Source organism: Oreochromis niloticus, linkage group LG22, assembly GCF_001858045.2.
Source record: "Oreochromis niloticus isolate F11D_XX linkage group LG22, O_niloticus_UMD_NMBU, whole genome shotgun sequence".
In the NCBI taxonomy this organism is placed as follows: domain Eukaryota; kingdom Metazoa; phylum Chordata; class Actinopteri; order Cichliformes; family Cichlidae; genus Oreochromis; species Oreochromis niloticus.
Window position 1 is genome coordinate 16,196,709 of NC_031985.2, and position 21,929 is coordinate 16,218,637.

Consider the following 21,929-nt stretch of genomic DNA (forward strand, 5'->3'; position numbering starts at 1 on the left):
GGGTAACCTACACCACTCGGAGTATAATTTAAATGCAGCAGCCTACCTAACGGTATAATGGGGCCAAAGAAAATAACATCCACACCATGCCTTCCTATGAGCTCAAATCAGTGTGTCCATTCTCCTCTGACCTGTGGCATAAACAAGGCATTTTCACTCAGAGAACTGCTGCTCACTGGATATTTTCTGTTTTTCAGACTTTTTCCTGTAAACCCCAGAGATGGTTGTGGGAGAAAATCCCAGTAGATCAGCAGTTTCTAAAATACTCAGATCAGCCCGTCTAAAACCAACAACCATGCCACATTTAGAGTCACTTTAATGACCGTTCTTCCTCTTTCTGATGTTCAGTTTGAACTTCAGCAGGTCATCTTCATCATCTCTACATGCCTACATGCATTCATTTGGTGCCATTTGTGGTTGTGTGATAAGATATTTGTGTTAATATACAGTTGTACAGTCAAACATGTGTACCTAGCATATTTTCCAGTGTGTGTATTTGGACTTCCTTCATTTAAGGCTAGGAAAGTAGCATTAATAGTTTTTGATTGTAAAATGAAGTATCTCACATAAAAACCCAAAGTTAAACAAAGTATGACAGCAGCCGAGAGCATTAAAAAGCACAGCAAATTCAAACAGAGAGCACAGTAACGTTTTTAATAATGATTTCTATACAAAAATTCCTTTGATACAGATAATTTCTGAGCAGATCAGAATTCCCTTCTCAGTATAAAAAACAAACAAAAAGTTCAGCTTTTATAACATATAGACAGTGACTGGATGTTCCAGTTTGGAGTCCTTAATACACCTCTGCATTCCTTTTATTCTCTTTGTCTTATTAAACAGACTTCCTTTTTCAGTTTAGTCCTCTGAGTAAAATGCCCCCCCCCTCTCAGACACACCTACCTCTGTATATCTCAGTTTCCTTTCTCCTTTCAGAATGATTTTGCTGTCTTTATTTTACATTTCATAGTCCTTGAGATATGAGATCAGCTATCCCTGCAGATTACTTCTTTGGATGTTTTTCCCCCTACTTCTTTGCCGTGAATAATTTCCACTTCTTGCCAGAGGTTCTATTAGCACCTTGAATGTTGCTTCATTCAGGTCATTTGACTTTGATCCAAGACCACCTGGCCACTTCGAAAAACAAGGCAGCTGCAGGAGATCTTAGTGTCTTAATATTTCCTCAGTCTTGCCCCATTTTTAATACATTTGCAGTCTGTTTATTTCCTATACCTGAAAAGTCAAAACAAATAAGACACAACATATATATAGTTTGGTGTGCATAGATGTTTATAAAGTGCAAATAGTATTTGGTCAAAAAAAAAAAAAAAAAAGCTTTATAATGTGAGCGCCCTTTTTGTTTATGACTTAATCCAGAATATGTAAGCCCACCTCTGGAAACAGTTCACTTTCATCTACATTTCAAATGCCTCCACTCATATTCCTTTTCCCCTCAGCAGCTTGGTAAAATGCCTCAGTCACCCTGCAGGGGGCAGTGTTTCTGTTAAGCGTTTACTTTTCATCCACTACAAAGATTTCTTCAGGGATTTTCTCCTCTGAGTCAGAGCAATCTGACAGCTTGTCCAGGTACTCCATGCCATTGAAGCGCTCAGCAACACAATGGGCGGTGAGACGGGCCTCCGGGTCGTGGTCCCAGCAGTCCTCAATGGAGGCACACAACATCTGGATGCCCTGCATGAGGAGAACAGGCTCACAGTTAGTCAATAAAATCGACTTTGGGGCGATGTAACTTCAACTCAAACTGAAGCTAAGAATGTGCATTTATGCATTTTCAACTGTGTGTTTATCCATATGCACCTCTGTATCAGTACTTTTATATAGGTTTACATTATAATAAGTCTGATTCTCAGCAATGTTTTAGCAGTTACAAACACTGCTTGGTTTACTGATCTGACCTTTGCGCTCGTTTTACTTATAAATGCAGTAATTCAAGAGATAAATACCAACAGTATATCCATTATTTTCCAAGAATGAGCTTTCCCAGAGGACAAAAAATCTTTTAAGGAAATGAGGACTTTTGATGCATTTCTATTGGAGAAACTAGCATTGGGAGTTATTCTTTCTGAAGGACGATTTTGCAGAGAGAATAATATGCAATTCTTTGAACATAAACGCTGCAGCTGCTTCATCTTGTGTACAGCTTCACTTTAAAATATGGAAACACTAGTTGCCACCAGTAGCTAGACACAGGGCTCATTTTAATAACAGTTATGTTGTCTGTATCACAACAATCCTATTTAAAGAAGAGCAAAACAAAGCGAGAGACAGTGTGTGGGAATGCGCTGAGGCAGCTTGAATGGATGAATCTTTTCATTGTGACATACATACTAAAGCATAAATAAATAAATAAGCTGTGGAGGAGGGAGACGATTTTAAACCCGCTTGCATTCTACTTTTATTTTCTACATAGCGAACAGCTGAGTACAGCAGCATGAATGTCCTCCAGGAGACACTGAAAATGTGTGCAGTTATCTCCAAATCTAAACAACACTGTCTCGTTCTTTATGACAGTTTCCCTTTGTTTGGAGCAACTATAAACACTTCTGATTTAAAACTTGGCTGCCAATGTGGAAAATAAAGTTTATTTATGTTTTTTTTTTTTTTTTATATCTTAGAGGATTTATTGGTCCCCTACTATGATTTCTTAGTTAACATGGCCACTTTAAAATTTCTTCATAGGAAAAGAAACTATATCAACATTCTAAAATATTAAAAAAATAAAATGTGAAAGGGGCCACATTCATGAGTAGGCCATAGTTTGCATATACAGACTGTAAACTATGTAAACTTTGCAAACCGTAGTTTACACACAGTGTGGACATTGCAAGGGACAGCCTGCGTCAGTCATGTTCTTACTAATGGAATTAGGTGAGAGTGAGCAGAGAATGGACACAGTGAATACATCACACCATTACCTGCACTCTTCTCACAGCAGTGTGAAGGATCTGGCATATTGAAGACTGTTAAAAGTAGGTGTTTCATTCTCATTTCTATAAAGTAGCCTTGCATGACTCAATGTTATTCACACAGAAAAAAACCCTGAAACTTAAAGTATTTAAAGCCCGAGTGTTTGGCTTGTAGTGATTAGTCCCAAATAATCAATGTTAATTTCTTATTTTTTTGTTTGCTTTGCTTAATATGAGCATCCTCCACTATAACAATCCATGACATCATACATGATAACGAAAATGAACAAGTTTTTAATATCAGCTGACAAAAGATTAAGATGTTAAAACACAGATTTTGTGGTTACAAACGAAGTATCTTTAAATTTAATTTCTTACCGAGTGGTTGGTCCAGCTGTTGGGGATCTCAGGTCTTCCTCTGTCCCTGAGGACGCTGTCCTTCATGCTCTCTACACACGGGTGTTCCCTCAGGTTTCCAAACGGTGGCTCGTATGCTTTCACGTCTGCATGTGAAAACACAGAAACAACAGGTGGGTTCAGAGAATTAGCCTGCACACAGCTCAAACTGGTAAGTTTAGGCTTTTACACGGGCAAAACAACTTTGAAACAGATCACATCTGACAGATGAAGTTCTGTGGAATAGAGAGCCAAGATCAGATGGAGGTGCCCCACAGCACACACATCAATAACACCTCTCAAAGGATTCACCGTGCACTCTAAATTGAAACTGCAGGATGCAAACTTTAAATAGCACTGAAGCGGCACAAACAACTGAAGAACCCTGAGCTGCTGATAGAGGGGCCACGGGCGAGATTTTCTGAAGAGAAACATTATCGTCACATTTTTAGCCTTACTGTCGATGAGTTTAAAGAAACCTCACCAACACTGCTCTGGCTTTGTGTCAGCTCTCTTACACAACAATTCCAGAGTACTTGTCAAAGGCCACTTACCAGTTGTGTTTACTTAGGGCAAAATCAAAGCAGGTCTGCAGGAAACAGCCTGAGAGCTATGAGTCAACAGTTTCCAAAAAAAATATATCGTATGAATTGCGTATCAATTCAAATTCCTCTTTGTTTGAAGTTTGGATTCCTCAGCTGCAACACTGAATTGCACTGAAGTTAAAACCTAGCTCAAGCTAATTTTCAGTCATTAAAAGATGGACCGACAAAATTAACAGATTTTATAATGCATACAAAATCAGACCGAAGGAATAAAGTGAAAAAGAGATGCATATTAATAAACTATATAACAAAGTCACTGTGGTGTCTCTGACTGTAATCCCTGGCATACGTGGCAAGTAGTTGTCAGAATTAAAACAGTTGCTACTTTTCTCACCTACAAAGACGGAGTCGTCGTTTAAAACAAAGAGCACATTTTACAGTGCATCCTGGCTGTGTGAAAGTTACAATGTACTATTACACAACAGTGGTAAATTCTTGTAAATACTCAGGAAGTTTAAAACGAGTAATTTTGAACAGGAACAAAAAACTGATGACCAACAGCGATAACATGGGCACGTATGGCTGCCAGTGAAACTGACTGACTAGTCGTGTTTATTCATGATGTGACTGCTGATAGAAACAGCAGAATGAGACAAAGGTTGCGAAACTAAGCAGAGAGCAATTCAAAGTTTAGATGGATAATGATCCAAAGCAAACTGCAACAGTAACCCAAGAGTTTCTCAAAGAAAAAAAAACAGGATATTCCTCAAGGGTCAAGTCAGTCACCTGATCTCAACCCAATGGAGCATGCTTTTCAGTTACTGAAGACCAGACCTAATGCAGAAAGACCCACAAACAAGCAGCAACTGAACGCGGCTGCAGTAAAGATGTAGCAGAGCATCTCAAGGGAGGAAACAGAGCATTTGGTGACGTCCGTGTTTTCTAGACGTCAGTCAGTCATTGGCAACAACGGCTCCAGTCAATGCAATATTTTTGTTAGACCTCTTGCATTAAAGCTAAAGGTCTGCACAGTTTGATCTAAAAACCACTGTGGGGGTGGCGTGCAGAGGGAAAATGACAAATGTGTGTCATGGTTTCCTTATGGACCCAAATATACTGTGGCTATATTTCTGTCAGTGATACTGCAGCTGCTGTTTAATGTCACACAGCTGAAATACAGAACAATGGCTTTTACAGGCCAGTAAGAATCTAGCAGAACCACTTTAATTTATACTTCATTGTAGCAGAGCCATTTTGTGGTATAAAAATATAGATATTTATACACACACATACATATTTTCTAACAATACAATAGAATACAATCCCTGTAATTAACTGCTGGCTATTAAATCTGCCACTGGAAACACACAGATTTCAAACATACTGAATAAAAAAGCACAATGCAGATTTGTCCTGCATCTTCCCATGTAAATCTCAGAGTTTATGTAACAATGCAGAACAAAGCTGTGTCGGCTGTCAGCGGGTTCTGAGGTTGCCTCTTCAGTCACAAGGCCAACATGTTGTTGCTGAGAGTAAAACAATATTTTGTAAGTGAATTATTATGGAAAAAAAAAAAAGAAATATATAAAAAACAGTTTGTAGCTTTTTAAAATAAACTACCAGAACACATAATCATCACATAAGCATGTTGTTTGTACTGTTTGATGATCGTGATGAGGTTTCATTTCTTTTTAAACATGTTAAAAAGAAAAGATCGCAGGGAGTTATGCAAGCTGCAGACAGGAATTGGAGGATTCTGGGACACAGACTACTGCAAAAAAATGAGTTCTTTACAGTCTGGAACTCAACATTACTGCAAGCAAAGTACTTTTGGTTTGTTATTCAAGCTTAAACACAAACCCAGTCAACCATTTTTAAGAGAAAAGGAGACAGATGTTGTTTGTTTTGTTGTGACAGGTCCAGGGAGTGTATAACTGTGTTCTAGACAGCAAACCCACTTTGGAAAGTGTCAGCAAACATGCTCGTGTGCTCATCTCCAAACAATGCTTCTCAAGTATAGGACTTGTACTACTTCATAAACAAAGTGTGTATTCCAGGACAAACAGATTTGCCCAATCTGGCTCTAAAGGCAAAGATGTTTATTAAAGGTAAACCTTAAATTAAACTCTGCAGTGGCAGAAGAGGCTTCTGAAAGCACAATACAGTGCGAGTGAGGACTGCTGGGGCTTGCAAAAGTCACACACTGCACACTGACAAGATTTCCTCCAAAGCTATTTAACAACTTCAGCACAGTAACAATGAGGAACTTACACTATGTGTCCGACAGCTGACGTGTAGTGATGTGGATTTTGCAATGCTAGCATATATTTCCTCCTTAATGTCTATTTTCCAGCCCACTTGTCAGCCATGCCAGTAGAAAGTGTCTGTGCATATGCAGCCAAGAGAAATGTAGTCATTTTTTTCCTACTGCAAACAAGGAAAAACTCTTGATGAATGGCATCGTTTTGAAGCTTTGTAATTTACATCCATCACACCGCACTTTTGTTCTCGTAGATTGACCACCTGCTCCCCTACGCACATCCCAAACTCACCAGTCTTAGTTGGCATACTGAAGTACTAACCTCACTCATGTCTGCTTAGAAATCAGTCAGCACAAGCATTTCACATTTTGTTTGATAGCCTTTCTCCGCTGCTCTTCCAAGTGAACAATTTTTTGTCTAATTATAGCTTATAAAATATAAAAACTGAAAATAAGAAGAGAAATCCTGTCACCTAAACACATAAATAATACAGCAAAAGCGATCCAAACAGTTTCACCATGTATTTGGAAATAAATTAGTAACGTGATCGCAACAACTGTGTCAGCTTCCCAAAGTCTGTCTGAGTCTGGAACAACAGCTTGACTAATCTACTCCCAGCCGCTGCTGGTTTTCATTAGTTTGCGGTGGCTCCAACACTTGTTTTCTGTTGTTAAACTCATGCATTACAGATGTATGCATGAACATTACACATTAGCAGAGCTTAATTTTAGGGCATATGGCCCTGGAAGCTTACCCTACCATTAACTGCAGCTGATACATTCACTAACCATCGACTAACCCCATTAAGTAAAACCAAAAAAATATTTTTGCCCACTTTGAATGCAGCTTCAGGGAACCTAAATTGGCTGCACGCATTTTGACCCTATTTCATCCTCAATCAAGTCTAAAATTTGTTCCTAAATGCGCGTTGTGGCAGACCCCCCACCACACGCATTAGGCCCTCTAGTTCTGAAGGGTTTGATGGTCTGACATCTGGAGAGCAGCTGCCCTAACCTTTCCTCCTCTCCAGTCAAGCTCAACCTCTCCCCTCAGGGAATGGAGGCATTTTTTTTGTCTGCAGCTCCACATTCGACACCACTCCGCTATTATCCTCCTACTTTGCCCCACCCGCTCGAGGAACGCCCTCACAATCTTTCCAAGCCCTAAATCTGGACCAGCTAAATTATACAGCAGAGGCATTTTAAGCAACAGACACTCAGATAAAAAGATCTGAGGCTGGAATCTGACTTTTCCTTCTCTTGGAGGTGTGCTGATCTCTCTGTTTCCCCCCTTGCTCTAACCCTTCCTCAGTCTTGGAAGATAAAGAAGGTAAAGTGATGGTTCGTGCCTGGCTGGCTGGCTGTCGACAGACCGTTTTTTTCCTCTCGTCTGGCAGATCTCAGATCAGACCACGGCCTCAGGAGCTGTGACAGAGCAGCCCTGTGCCTGCCTGCAGTGATCAGACATCTTCCTTACATTCACACAGGCAGGTGGCATCAGAGACAAGAGAGACAAGAGGAAAAAGCAGGGCATCACCCTGGTCATTATACTGATGCCCTGGGATGTGTCACTCTGAATTTATGAGTGCGGGTTCACATCTGCTCATATTTTGTCTCAGGAAGGTAAGATCTCAGGGAGTCATAAGTGACTCACCGACCTCCAGGGAAAACGTGGCAACTTCATAGTAAAAAACAGCAGCAGAAAAGCAAGCAACTCTTAAGTGTACTTTGTAAACACATCAGCTTTGCTCTTATGCTGCTCCGCTCCAGAATCAATACCAGATCTCAGCCAGCACACTATCTGCAAGGAGATTTTTAGCTGCCAGTAAGGCAAAACCAAATTACACCATCTCATTTGTGCAGCTTATTCTTTCCACCTTTCTCATCGTCTATCAAGGTGAGAGCTTAGCTTTGTTTGTACAGTGATTTAATCTCTGAACAGGAAAATGTCTCCTTTAGTTTCAGCCCCGATGAACTACGGACCTCACCCTTTTACACTTCTCCGAGAAATGCCAAGTCTGAAAAATGGGGACAGGGATATGTGAAACACAGGAAAACGTGAACTAACCCAGTGGCTTCTATCTTTAGTCTAGAGGTGGGACGGGAACCTTGCGCTTCCTTTCTCTAGTAAATTTACACTGGCCTGTCCTGTCTTGTCTGTGCCTGCATGAGTAAAGCTTCACGGCTGCCTACGGTGTTGCACTGCAGTGGGAGACTAATTAACTGCTGCCTCACCTACCTGTGTCTACGAAGAAAGAGACAGAGAGACGAGAGGAAAAATGTAGCGTAACTGAGTTGAAAGGGCCAGATTTAGAAACAGGGAATGGTCGAGTGTATCTGGGCAAGAGAACAATGTGTTTTTGCATATCATTTAATTCTGTATACAGTGTTTAGGTTAGCTAAACCTAAACTAATGCAAAGTAAGGGAATGAAGGACTTAATCTGACATGCATGTAACGGATGGAGGGAAACGCAGGATAAACAAATGAAGATGTTGTTCGCGCAGATTTCCTGAAATCCCTCAAGAGGAAACCAAATGAAGCCAGAGTGAACCTGGATCTGCTTAGTGCATCTTTACTCATCTCTATATGCTGCTTGTCCTGATCTCAAGAGACATCAACCACAAAGTGTCCTAATATAAGCCACACTTTCAAAGTTAAAATCACTCTAAAAAACTGCATCTTGGGACTATGCTCTTTGCAAAACAGGAAATACTCTGTTTTCTTTTCAAATGTGTACCCACAGGGCACCCACGTTGTTGCAGTTTGGAAGGAAAAGCAAGAGGAATTGTGGGCCACTCGCTCATGTTTTTGCTTCAGAGGACTCATGGGCAGAATAACTGCGCGATACACTTCAAGGAAGCCCCCCTGGGGAGGGAGGGGAGGGAGGTTAGTGGGGGGCAAAACAGGAAAACTCAGAAGCAGAAGTGTTCATTCCCAAACCCAGCATTCAATCACTGCTGTGACACAATGGAGACAGGAGCAGTCACAGAAACAAACAGGACCACAGAGACACGAAAGGAAAAGAAGGAAAAACAAATAACCTTCTGTCGACATGAAATACTGCACTGTACTGGCTTCACATAATCAACCACTTCTATTATTTGCACATACCTCGACCTTGTTTTTGCTGCAGAGTGACAAACACGAGTAACGGTACATTAGTAAAGTGAAGGCTGATCCTTGAGGCTTCTACAAGATGGATTGTGGCTTTGACACTTTTAGATTTTCTTCCCACCATGACTAATGGGTCAACGAATGCTCACACATAAGTCCTGTCACACAGCTAATAAGTGAACTCACAGTGGAGTTGGTCACTTGGTGCTTGTATTGCTCAGAGGTCAAACAAGCTTTTACAGTATTTCTGAGGATATTTACACAGCCTCTAAAGGGAATTTCATCAATCAGTGCTTCTATTGGTTTCCTATACTTGCACTGACCAGAGCTAATTTAACAAGGAAATTGATGGTTCTCTCTCCAAAGGTTAGAGGGAGTGTTAAATGTGTGTACAGTACACTACGTTGCTAGTCAGGAAGACAGAATATTGGGTTTAAAACAAGTACTGAGAAAACGTGACAGAAAATACAAAAGTGAGATGTAAAGTGTCAAATAGTACGCTCGCATTTAGTACATGAACAAGAGTGGAGAAGTTATTTTTTTCTCCAAATGTTGAACTATTCTTAAGTAGCCTGTGTTACAGGAATTAGATGCATAGCATAGACCCTTTCTTCTCCATTTCCTGTGTGATAAGGTTAAACCGACTCTGGCAAGAAACCAAGTCTTTTTTCTCACCGACATCTTAAGTATTCCTCCCCAAACACACATTAAAGCTAAACTCTATTTACATAATCATTCACTGATGTTCTATATCATCAATAATTCATTTTACGCCTAAATCATCAGTTCATGTAAGGTTGTTTAATCTATTGAAAATATTTGGATAAAGCCAATGGAAGATTTTCATAACTCGTGTTCAGACTTTATGTTATTGAGGGTGGGGAAAAAGTCATCTCTCCTTTCAAAAATAGCAGGAGCCATCATGTGCTACTGGATTACTGGAAGAGTCCTTTTCTGACCAGGATATGTCCTTCAGCGTGCACATTAAACAAATATGTACTGTTGCTTTCTTTCACTGTGCAATATCACTAAAACTACAAACATCCTGTCTCAGAGTGAAAAAAAAACAAAACAAAACAGTTCATGCATTTTTTAACTTCTACGCTGGACGATGGTAATTCATCATTATCAGGCTGATCTAAAAGCTCCCTGAAAAGCCTTCAGTTGATCCAGATGGATGCAGCGAGAGTAGACCATATTTCTTTCATATTAGCTTGCCTTCAGTGGCGCTCTGTTAAATCCAGAATTAAATTTAAAATCCTTCTCCTCACATACAAGGTCTTCAATAATCAGGCCCTGTTGCATCTTAAAGATCTCATACCATCATATTATCCTAATAGAGGACTTCACTCTCAGACTGCTGGCTTACTTGCGGTTCCTAAGAAATTTAAAAGTAGAACAGGAGCGAGAGCCTTCACCTTTCAGGCCCCTTTCCTGTGGAGCCAGCTTCTAGTTGGAGCTATATCAAATCACCTTGAACCCTCCCTTAGTTAAGGTGCCATAGGCTCAGGCTGCTGGGGGGCTTCACATTATGCACACTGCACGTCCTCTCCACTCCCCACATGTTTATGGACCATTCTGGCATGTTGTTATCGTTTATTTTGTGTTGTGTTCTGTCTCCCTACACACTCCTTTTTTCTTTTTGCTTTATGCTGTTTTTCCCCCACTGACATTTCAGCAACAAACAATAAACAACATTGGCATTTTTTTTGCAATTTTAACTGAAGCGATCGTTCTACAGCAAAGCGTGTTAACTGATTAACATAGAGCATATGAGGACTTCGTGATCTTACCTCCAATTGCACTACACCTTGAGATGATCTCCCACAGTACGAGAGCCATGGAATAAACATCGGCTTGTTTGAAAGACTCAATGTTTTCTAGGTTGATTCTGGACTCCAACACCTCGGGGGCCATGTACCTGGCAGTGCCCACCTGTGGAAATGCAAATAGAGAGAGAAACAGGTTAATTATTGTCTTTGAGTCTTTGACCATAGTTGCAAATGGTAGGGGAATGCACAATATTGTTATGCACGATTTAAATATAGAGGTACATCTAGGGGAAGGTGGCGAACCACTTTTTTATCTGCCAAAACAGCTATCGTTTTGTTGAAAATGGCTCGTTAAACAGTAGCTGCATTAATCGAGCGACAGGTAGTGATTTTGTCCTGTGTGCTGTAAGAGATTAAATCACATTTATCTACATGAGGAAAAAAAGTTGATGTAGAAAATAATTAGAAAAAAAGGGCACCACTGAGCTCATCAAAACCTTGCTTGTCTTCACATAATTACCATCCTCGAAAATGTGTCCACTGGAGCTTCCTCCTAATGCATTAGGGGCATCACAATGCATTAGGTGTGCTGTGTGGCAAAGGGTGAGTCCTTTTCATAACAAGCCATTTTCATAACAGAGTGTAAATTGTCTCTGGCCTATTACGTTTTTGTAATGAGTCCATTAAGAATCAATCAAGCCTGTTTGTCTTGTGACTATGATAAAACAACAACAACCCAAGAGCACTTACAGCAGTATTTCTATCAGTATTATCCTTCTGGGGACAAGATGGAGTGAGTGCCATATATACACACGATGTCCTGAAGTTGTGAGGGTAAGAAAATGAAAAGTTTGATATATAGCTTAGCTCTTTTCAAAGTCTGACAAATATCCCAGAAGAATTATACGACAGGGCTTAGAGTGGTTTGTGTTTGGGGCGCTGGCAAAATTTATGATCTCTGAAGTGACTGACAGCCAAGTGAAAACAATCGATCGCCCAAAATTTAGTCTTAGGTAAGCCTTACCTGCCCACTGTTGGCCAGCTCATCCACAGACAGAGAGTTGTCCAGCCGAAGTGCAAGGCCAAAATCACACAGGCAGCAGGTCAAGTCATTTTTCACCAGTATGTTGGAGCTCTTAATGTCCCTGTGTGCGATAGGCACCTTGGAGCGACCGCAGGGGGTGCGGTCGCTGTGAAGGTGTGCCACTCCACGGGCTAGCGAACCCCCGAGCAGCCACAGGTCATGCCAGCTGATAATATTATGAGTCAGGTACTCCTGGAGATTCCCTCGTGGATGATAAGCTGTGATCAGCCAGTACTGTCTCTGCTCCTTCCTGTCCTCTGCTGTCAGGAAGTGAAGCACATTCTCATGCGTCAAATCCGCATCTGAGAAAATGTCCTTCTCGTTCTTCCAGGATGGATACTCCTCGTTTGAGAAAATTTTAATTGCTACAGTCTCAAAGTTCTGCTCCACGCTAACAGAGGAGCCCTGCTTCAGCTTGGCTTTGTAAACTTCTGCAAAGCGCCCTTTTCCAACCTGCACGTCCAGCTCGATGGGCAGCAGCTCAGTGTTGTGATTGAGGCTGTTGGCGTGCGTGGAGCTGCTGTCTTCTTCTATAATGACGAGTGGGTCGATTTCCAGCGGAGAACCTTTCTTGCGTCTGCAGTGGGCATTGCGCTGGCGGCACACGCGGTAGAAGTAGAAGAAAGTGATCACCACGGTAGCCATAACCAGGAGAGGCACCAGGCTTACTAAGATAACAGCCATCACCTGTGGTTCTGTGGGCCCTAAAGGTCAAAGAATCAGGACGTGTTAATAAAGATAGGTGAGGTTAAGATGCAGAACAGATGTTATGACAACCAGTTTAAAAGTCACTTTAAATCTGTGAGAGTAGTAACCGTGTTTCTCCTTTTTTTAAACTACAACACCCACAATATGAAGACATAAAACACAAAATTACTTTGTGGCAGATTGTATCAGCACTTAGCTACGAGTAAAGTAATGCTCAGAAGACACCAGAGAAACCTGATGCTTCTTTGAGGAATGTTTATCGGGATCAGAAAGCTAAAGTTAGATTCTCAGCCACAAGTGTAAACTGCTCCAAACCCTGACCCAGTCAAGCACATATTGTGTCTCTTTATAGCACATGTCTGATTCTTATAATTTGGGAGGTGGTGTGTCTGGTAGCTGCTTTGGTTTTGGCAAACAGTGAGAGTTTATGCTTGTGCTGTGTTTATAGTCCAGTTTTTAAAGCTGCAGCAATAGAAGAAGATCTATAAAAAGTAGATCACCAGACATAACACACTAAACGAGAAAACCTCAAATGGTCCCCAGTATGAAGCGCTCTAAATTTAGTCATTTATAAGTTGCGTTGTCAAAGTGAATGCCACACTTTACTTAGCTGTCTAGCTTACATTTGAGTTGCATAACACGTGGAGGCAAAAGTATCACGTGTGCATTATTATTCAGAAATACCAGGCAAATAATTTTAGGAGCAAGTGTAAATGCGCAGAGCAGAGTCAGGCATCTAACCGACTGCGGAGTTGAGCCCTCGACTTCTCTCAAATTTTTTTTTTTCTGAACAGGAAACCACATGTCTGAAATCCTCTACAGGGCCTCAGACAGACTGTTTGTTTTGATTTTTGTGGAGTGAGAAGCTATTTCTCACAACAAACCTGTCACTGTGCCTCCAAACTCCTCCGGGCTTTAGACAAAATCCTTACTTGTTGTGTGAATTATTGAAAGTGCAGAAGTAATGCTACATTTAAGGTCTGGAGATGCTGTGAAAAGCCGTGTTATTGAGAATTATCTTTAAGTTCAAAGTGTGAAATACTGCATACACAAGAGTAGAATCTTTAGAGGGAAAAGGCTTTAAGAAATACTCTTGCTGGTGGGAAGTAGATCCATACTACTCACATACCTGCCTGTTAAATATGATGCTTCAGATATGCTTAGCTTAGCATAACAACTAGAAACCGTGGAAAACAGTGGCACCTACCATCTTAAATAAAGCTTTAAAGCTGTACTTGTATATGTGTTTACACACCAGTCAGTCACAGCATTAAACCCACTGACAGGTGAAGTGAATAACATTGATCATCTCGTTACGTCTTGTTCGATTCTGGCATTCACATGGGTGTTACTTTGACAAACCACCCGCTCACATTCAATATAACAACTGACGCAAATTTCACTCAAGCTAGGTCTCATTTCGTAACATTGCCGTTCCCAGTAGGTTTTGTTAATGCGTTTCTGATAATAGGGTGGAACACACCATTAGTCTGCTTCTCAAGGCAGCTGTATAACTGTATGAAGGAAGGGAAAACTGCAAGCAAAAGCTGAATCGTTAAATCGTGCTTTGTTCAACAGGTTCACCTGGTTCAAATTATTGGCATTGTTGCCCTGTTGTTCAAGCTCATCTGCAGTGCCTTTACCACAGAACTGACCCACTTTAGTCACTGAGAACTTCCAGAGAGCGCACAGACATTCCCAACAGTGAGAAAATATGTTTCCATGACGTGCTTTGCTCCGCGCAGATGCTTTCAATTTGGCTCTCGGTGCAGAGCCAGGTCTCGGAAATGTACCTTAGTGTTATTACTGCCGGGACACCGTAGTCAAAATACATCTTATTCCAGGGCCAATGTTGTAACTGGAGTCTAGAAGCCAGTGTCTACATGGTCTCCTAAAGCTGTTTGCAATTATGCATCTGGAGAGCATCCCAGTGCACACATGTTGGCACTCATGCACGACAAACTGATAAAAAATTCTGACGTTATCATGTTATCCTCACAAATGAAGAATAAACACTTCCACTTCTAAGATTTTAAACGAATCTTTCTCCACTTTAAAAAGAAATGCAAGATAGAGGGAGTAAAACTTAAAAATCGGATCAAATAACTGGTGTGCAATATGTAAGGTATGACTCTCCCAGTGATGAACTCTGAAAACTATTTACAGGCAGGAGTGTAACACAGAACTCTGAGCCCTACTCAAAAGCACTGTCTGTGGGAACCCTTCCCTTCTCAAGCCATATCTCTCATCCATCTTTTGATTGAGATTTTTTAAAAATAAATAATTGAGCCAACAACTTTACAAGAACCTGTAGGGGTCCTTAGAGTACCGCTTACGTCCATAACGCTGCACATGCTAAAATGGACATACATTTCTTAACGTGCTGTCGTCTACAATAACTTGAACATTTAGAATTAAGTGTTCATGATTCTCATGTCATAAAGACACTTGAAATACCAACCCTATAGTCTTCTAACACTTACATTAAGAAAATGCTGAAACTACTATACTGCATAATAAAGACAGTTGTATTTAGTGAACAAGACTTCAATACAAACATGTTTTTTTTCCACCCCCCAAAAAATCTGTTTTCTTAACATCCCGTGTAATGATTATAAGAAATCTCTCTTCATCCTTCCCCTCTGGCCTCTTCACTTCCTCTATCACATCTTCTTCCTCACTATCTGCCACACAGACCTCTGCAAGAATGATGCGTGCAGGACTGATATGAGCCTCTAAACCTGCTGACAGGCTAACACTGGTGCTAAAGGTGCATCAGGCGTCAAACCAGATCATCAGGGCACACCAAAATAACTTGAAGCTTATTTGTGTTTACAGAACCAACACTATAATTACACTATATTACAATAATATGAGACATTATAGTGATTTTCTTGCCTTGTTCCTTTGATGTTATCAAACACAAACAGAGATGTCATATGGTTACTCTCGGCTGCTCCCTTGTCACAGTGGGTCGCTGTTTAATCTGGCAGAGTGTTTGCGCCGGATTCCTAACGCAATCCCACAAGGGACGTTTTATTGGCTGGAATTTAAACAGTGACATTTGGCTTGCAAAACTAATGTGTAAACCACTACTCTAAGGAGCAAACATCATGCATGACACAATGTTTACACTGTTTGTCGATGTGCTGCCTGACACTGTTCATTATAACTAGCAAAATAAGTGTTTTTTTTCCTTGTGTCATATCATTTGGAAATGAACCTGCTGCTACTTAATCGCTCTGGCTATTTCTGTAATTCAAAGCCGTGGGTTTCATGGTGTTAAGCTGTGCTAGGTCTTTTTGTTATATATCTGATGTTGGCTCACTTAACAACTGCTCAGAGCTAAACTTTTCTTAACTGGTTAGTTGTGCTCTGCTCTCCTTTCTTTTAAAGGTATTTTTTTAACAGCCGTCTTCCCTCAGTTTGCTTATTTCACCCTTGCCTTTCTTGCTATTGATCCTTTGACTTTTGCTTTCTTGGGGAAAAACTATGGTGCAGAATTAAGTCCAGAGCATTTTTCCTCACTTCTAACGAATAAAAGCGGCATCAGGGAGCCTCCGTGATTATTTGGAATCAAAGTTCAGACACCCACCGAAATATAGTTATGACACCAATTACTCAGACATTTAATGTCCCTGTTTCCAGCTGCAGCTCTAAAGAGGGTTTAGCCTGCTTTAGTTAACTGTTTGGGTTTTACAGCTTGGTTTAATTTCACTCACTCTTATCAAACCAATTTCCATTCACAGCACTCAGCTATACTCAAAAGGCTCTAAAAGTCTACTGCATGGAATTTGTTATGTACCAGTGTTGCTAGACTGACAAATTTGCAGCTATTTGTTGCACATAGTTTAGCATTTAACAATAAAAGATTCAAATATAGCAAAAACAAGTGAAATATTAGTAGTGAACTGTCTTCTAGCATATTTACTTCATATATTTAAAACATTGCAATTTTAACTTACTTGGGTCAAAAAAGACGCGCTCATTGCATTCATCCTCAGAGCATGAACAGATGAAGAACTTTGAGCCCATGCCACTCAGCTCTTTCATTTCACACTCGCTGTTGTTGTAGTCCTTCAAGACTAGGCCGTACAGTTTTTCAGCTGGGTTGTGGCATACTGTATCAAAGGTGACGTTGCCATCTTTCTTCCTCCTTAGAAAGAGAAGACAGATAAACACTTTTTACTAGTCAAGTTTGAATTCGGGTATTCACTACCTGCTTTTCAAAGATTTGTAACAAAGAGATGGTGGCAGATCTAGACTATGGTGCAAAGGTCTTGAGTCACCCCTGATTTCTTCATATTTTGCAAGGAAAATGGTAAACAGCTTCAGCGATTTATTGAAATGTGTGCTAACATGCACGGAAATATAGTATATAAAGCAAAAACAGGGATTTTACAATTCTAACAAACTTAAAATTATTTTATTTCTTTGCCTCTGATGATGGCCACATCTTTCCAGTCGCACGTCAGGTCATTACTGGATCTTTTCCCATTTCTTAAGAACATGACTTTCAGATATTGTTCATCTAGATCTAGCTTTTGGCCTGTCACTTCTAATTTTGTCCTCCATGTGCTCAGGTTCCTCAATTTTTTTATTTTTACAGACACACTGCACAACATGCCGCGATTTGTCAAGTTTTCAGCTGACATCTCTTTGGAAATCACGTTGTTAATGCAAAAATATTCTTTTATTCCTGTCAAATTGTGTTGTATTTGGTGTTTTACATACATTTGGTTAAAGGAAAGAAAACAAATTGTATGTTTGTAGACTGCTAGTACTACAAAGTACTTTCTTCTTGCTCTCGGCTCCCTTTCGGGGTTGCCACAGTGGATCATCAGCCTCCATCTCAACCCATGTTCTTCTGCCACACCAACCCTCTGCATGTCCTCCTTTACTACATAAATCTTCTCTATAGTCTTCCTCTTTGCCTTCTGCCTGGCAGCTCCATATTCAAGACCTTTTGTCCAATAAACCCGCTCCCTGTTCTCTGCACATGTCCAAACCATCTAAACCTTGCCTCCAAAACCATTTGACCTGAGCTGTCCTCTAATGTACTCATTTCTAATTTTATCCATCGTGGTAACATCATCCGCTTGGCCTCCTGCCTTTTAGTCAGTGCCACCATTTCTAAACCGTACATACGTCAGGTCTCATATATAAACCATTCTTTTCACTCTTGCTGCTACCCTTCTGTCACAAATCATCCCTGATACATGTTTCCACCCACTCTATCCTGCCTGCACTCTTCTTCACCGGTCTTGTGCACTGTCTATTGTTTTAGATGGTTGAGGTATTTAAACTCATATTTCTTCACGACTTCTACTCCTTGTATTTTCACCTTTCCACCTGTCTCCCTCTATTTTGCACTCATGTAAAATTAAAAGTTTTTGTTCAGGCAAAAGAGCTGGACTGAAGATCAATGAAAAGCTGCTTATGTCCAAAGAAAAGCTTTGTAAGCCTGGAGAACTACTACTCAAGAACACTTTAGTATAACAAAGTTTGGCTCCTTGGAAGCAACATATGCAGAAACGCGAGGTGGGTCAAGACTTTTGCACAGCCCTATAAATTAGGTACATAATTCAATGATAAACTTGTAGCTGTAAATGGCAATATTTTTCTGTAATATAAAATATACACACACAAATGACTAAAACATTGAATTCAAAGTTCTAAAGACGGAGACTTAAATACAAACAACAGAAGAAAAAAATAAAAACTTGGCTCTGTACAAATCAGCATATTTACATTTGGAATTCCTGCTGAGCAGTGCTACCTGGGCGGTTATGAAAGACATTTTAAAGAGGTGCTGCTGTCCACGTGCCATTAGCTTTCTGCTAACCTCAGCTCATAACAAGCCCACTACACTGCGAGTATAATGAGAAACAGCAGCACTGCTTTAAGCTTTTAACACCAATACAAATCTGCTTCCTACTGCTTCTCACATTCAGAGTCAGATTTGATGCCGACGGGTGGTTAGGCGATCACGAGCTGTCATAATCGGGCCGGCTTTTTGGGCAAAATGCTGACGGAGAAAGTGAAAAAGCAAAAGGTCACCCCATGAAGGAAATTTTAGAGCTTCAGGAAGGAAACGATGGCAGATTTGATGAATAAATAAGTAGCCATTGTTCCCCTTATTTCCTCACTTTGCTTGGTGTATTCATGAAGAGGCGCATAAATATAAAAAGGCATAATAAACGTCAGAAAGTAAAGAACGAAACAAAGAAAAGCTCTTGAGTCTCTTTGCTATAGTTTAATTGTTCATTTACATCCTGAACTATTGCATTAGAATCACAAGGCAGGAAGTTCAGTGGACACTTACCAAATACTGACACACACGTCTTCTTTTTGGGGGCAAATAGATGTAATGCCACACTCCACCTTACAGTTCCCTTTACCCGAGCAGTTAGTTGGCTGTATATCACAAAACTTGCACAGCTTATTTAGCTTCATTCCAGAGGCCTCTGGAAAAAAAAAAAGAGGAAGTGAAAGAGGGAAGACTGAGTTGTGAATTTCATATTCAACAGCCTTAAAAACCTGAAAAACATGAAATTTAATCAAAGGACGGAGGTATTTTGGAATTTGTCAGCGTGCAGAAGCTGATATTCCACATAACCACAGGAATATCCAAACAATTTCATACTACAGGGGTGGACACATTTTTCTCCCCCCGTGGGAGCTTAACAAAGCAGAGCAGTGGCATTCACCTCCTTTGGACTTGTTCAGACCTGTATCAGTGAGACACACAGGATTGTGTGAGGAGTGCCTGTGGGTTTGATAATCATCTAAGGAGACAACTGCCAGACAGGCAAGAACAACAAACAGAGGAAACACGGATGAATTTTCTTGCTGAGGGGTCTCTAATTTGTCAGCTCGACGAGTCGGCTCCCCATCAAGTAAGGTGTTGTGCCAACACCGCTGATGATTTGTTGATGGAAAAAGAAAGGAAAAAGAAAAAACGAGGTTATGCTTCAGTCTGTGAATAACAGGAGCGAGAAAGAATTTTATTTCCACAAATATTCCTAGGATGCAGTTCTGCAATTTATCCTTGCATTGAGGGACGTGATGACAAAAAACCCCACCAAAAAAATCGAGACAGAAAGGTGAAGAATCTCCTCTCTAGTTTTTAAGGGAGTTCTGGCTACTACACAAAATTATGAGCGAAAAGAGGATGTTGTGGCTTTAAGAGGTGGAAACAGTTCGGAAAGGGGACATTTCAGATTTACTATGATTAATAAGGGGAATGATTAAAAAGAAGAAACAATCACGATGTCTGGCAGGATTGAGATGCATGCATTGCATGTGCTACGCAGACTGGAAACACGTGACCTTGCTGGTTCAGTAAAACCACCTAACCACAGTTCATCTGTATGCTGACTTCACGTGTACAGGAAGTTGAACCTGCTGTTTTCATCAGAGAATTCAACTCACGACCAAACCAAGAAAGAAAACACCACCTCTGGTACACTGTGATGTACCTGAAGTTGGTCAATGTCTCAAAATGGCACCGCTGAGGGTTTATCACATGACCAAATAGTAAATAAGTTTTAGAAGGGGAAGTGTAAGTGAAAGCGTGCTTCTTGACATGGTCAGCAAAAAAAAAAAAAGGTATGCTTTGGGCTTCACACAAGCTTACGAGAAAGGTGCTCTCTGTCAGTGTGTGTGTGCTCTTAACCTGGCACAAGGATCCTACTGTGTCTTTTCACCCAACACCCAGGCTGCAGGGTGGGGTCAGCAACAGACACGCTGTACAACATGCACCCTGGAAGTGCAGCAAAGTTAGATCACTACCACCGGATGGCTGCGCCTGACAATCAGCAGCAGATGAGGCACTTTCACAAGACGTTATCAGGAAATCGTTGGCTTTTGTTTTTGCTTTCAGGGCTTGTCTGCACTGAGAGACGGCTCCACAAATCAAAAAACAAAAACAAAACAAACATGAAAATATCACACCTGAACTCCAGACTAAACTACGCCACAGAGCAATTTTAAAAGTCTGCCCAGCGGGCTGGTGAGGTGTTTTGAAGTAAATCAGCACTGAAGGGATAGTCCATGCCTGAGTGCTGTAGGAAGGTGGCTGAGCCTGAGTAATTATATCATTAGAGCAACTCCTCTGAAAGAGCATGTCATTTTAACCCAGAAGGAGGCGGGCAAAGGAAGGGATGAATGGTAGTAATTGTCACCCAGGGCTACATATAATTGCAGAGAGGTGGGGGGAAGGATTAGGAGCAGCCAAAGCTACTTGGTGCCGCTGGGACTGAGTCTGAGACAGATGAAGGTAAAACACTGTCTTCCTTAAGGGGGGCCGTTAGACCTGTTAGCACTGTGGCTACACATCAAAGATGCGGATAACCAAAGGAGCGCTATAAAGGCTGGTGACTTACAGCAGGTGATGTCTTCCCAAAGCTACCGCATTCGCACTGATGAAAGTTGCGACAGGAAGACTCACGGAGTCAAGTGAAGCTAATTTACATTTGAGACCACATTAGCAAGTAAAGTGTCCTGAATAAACAAGGCTTCGCACCTGGGTATTTTCTTTTTCTGTACTTTTAGCTAAAAGCTAAAGAAACACCTGTTTGGAGGAAAAAAGCAATTACAGTGTCATATTTTTGCCCAATAAATAAATAAGGGAAATCAATTGTCACTTTGTATCACTCCGCTTCTTCTTCACAGAGTCCGCTGAAATAAGTTCCGAAGCTTTGGCTAGTTTTATGGAAGTTTAAAGTTCAACTCACCCGCCTCCTCGAGCAGACTACTACCAAAGAGTATCATTCCACACCAAAAAGCGGAAAACCGAAGTAGCTCCATTTAGACTGTGTGCTGCCCTCTTTCTCATTAATTTACCGAAGCCTTGACAGCGGGTTAATATCCAGTCTCCGCGGACTCTCTTTGGCCCGCCTGTTGCTCCTTTTTAAACGCCTTCACGGCTCCGGGAAGAAGAAGCAGAATGGGTAAACACAAGGCAGGACTTACCCTATATGACTCACAGTATGTGCGCATTTCATGAAACAGGAAAGGGGTTGGACAGGTTTTTTTTCTCTTCTTCTCGTATTCTTTTTTTTCTTCTTGGTCAGACTCATGCGTCTGTAAAGCATGTCATTAAGAGGCTGAAAACCAG

At 40.9% G+C, this 21,929-nt stretch overlaps 1 protein-coding gene across 4 annotated transcripts; it reads right to left on the reverse strand.

The window, feature by feature from the left end:
- Positions 1 to 627: 627 nt before the first annotated feature.
- LOC100692823 (TGF-beta receptor type-2-like) lies at positions 628 to 21,929 on the reverse strand. 4 transcript variants are annotated; one of them, XM_005457173.4, is made up of 7 exons: positions 21,785 to 21,929; positions 19,134 to 19,275; positions 16,774 to 16,964; positions 12,041 to 12,804; positions 11,038 to 11,179; positions 3,306 to 3,430; positions 628 to 1,692 (listed from the first exon to the last, which is right to left on the reverse strand). In XM_005457173.4, exons 2-7 carry the CDS (start codon positions 19,262 to 19,264, stop codon positions 1,513 to 1,515), a joined length of 1,533 nt encoding a protein of 510 aa, XP_005457230.1. In that variant the 5' UTR covers positions 19,265 to 19,275; positions 21,785 to 21,929; the 3' UTR covers positions 628 to 1,512.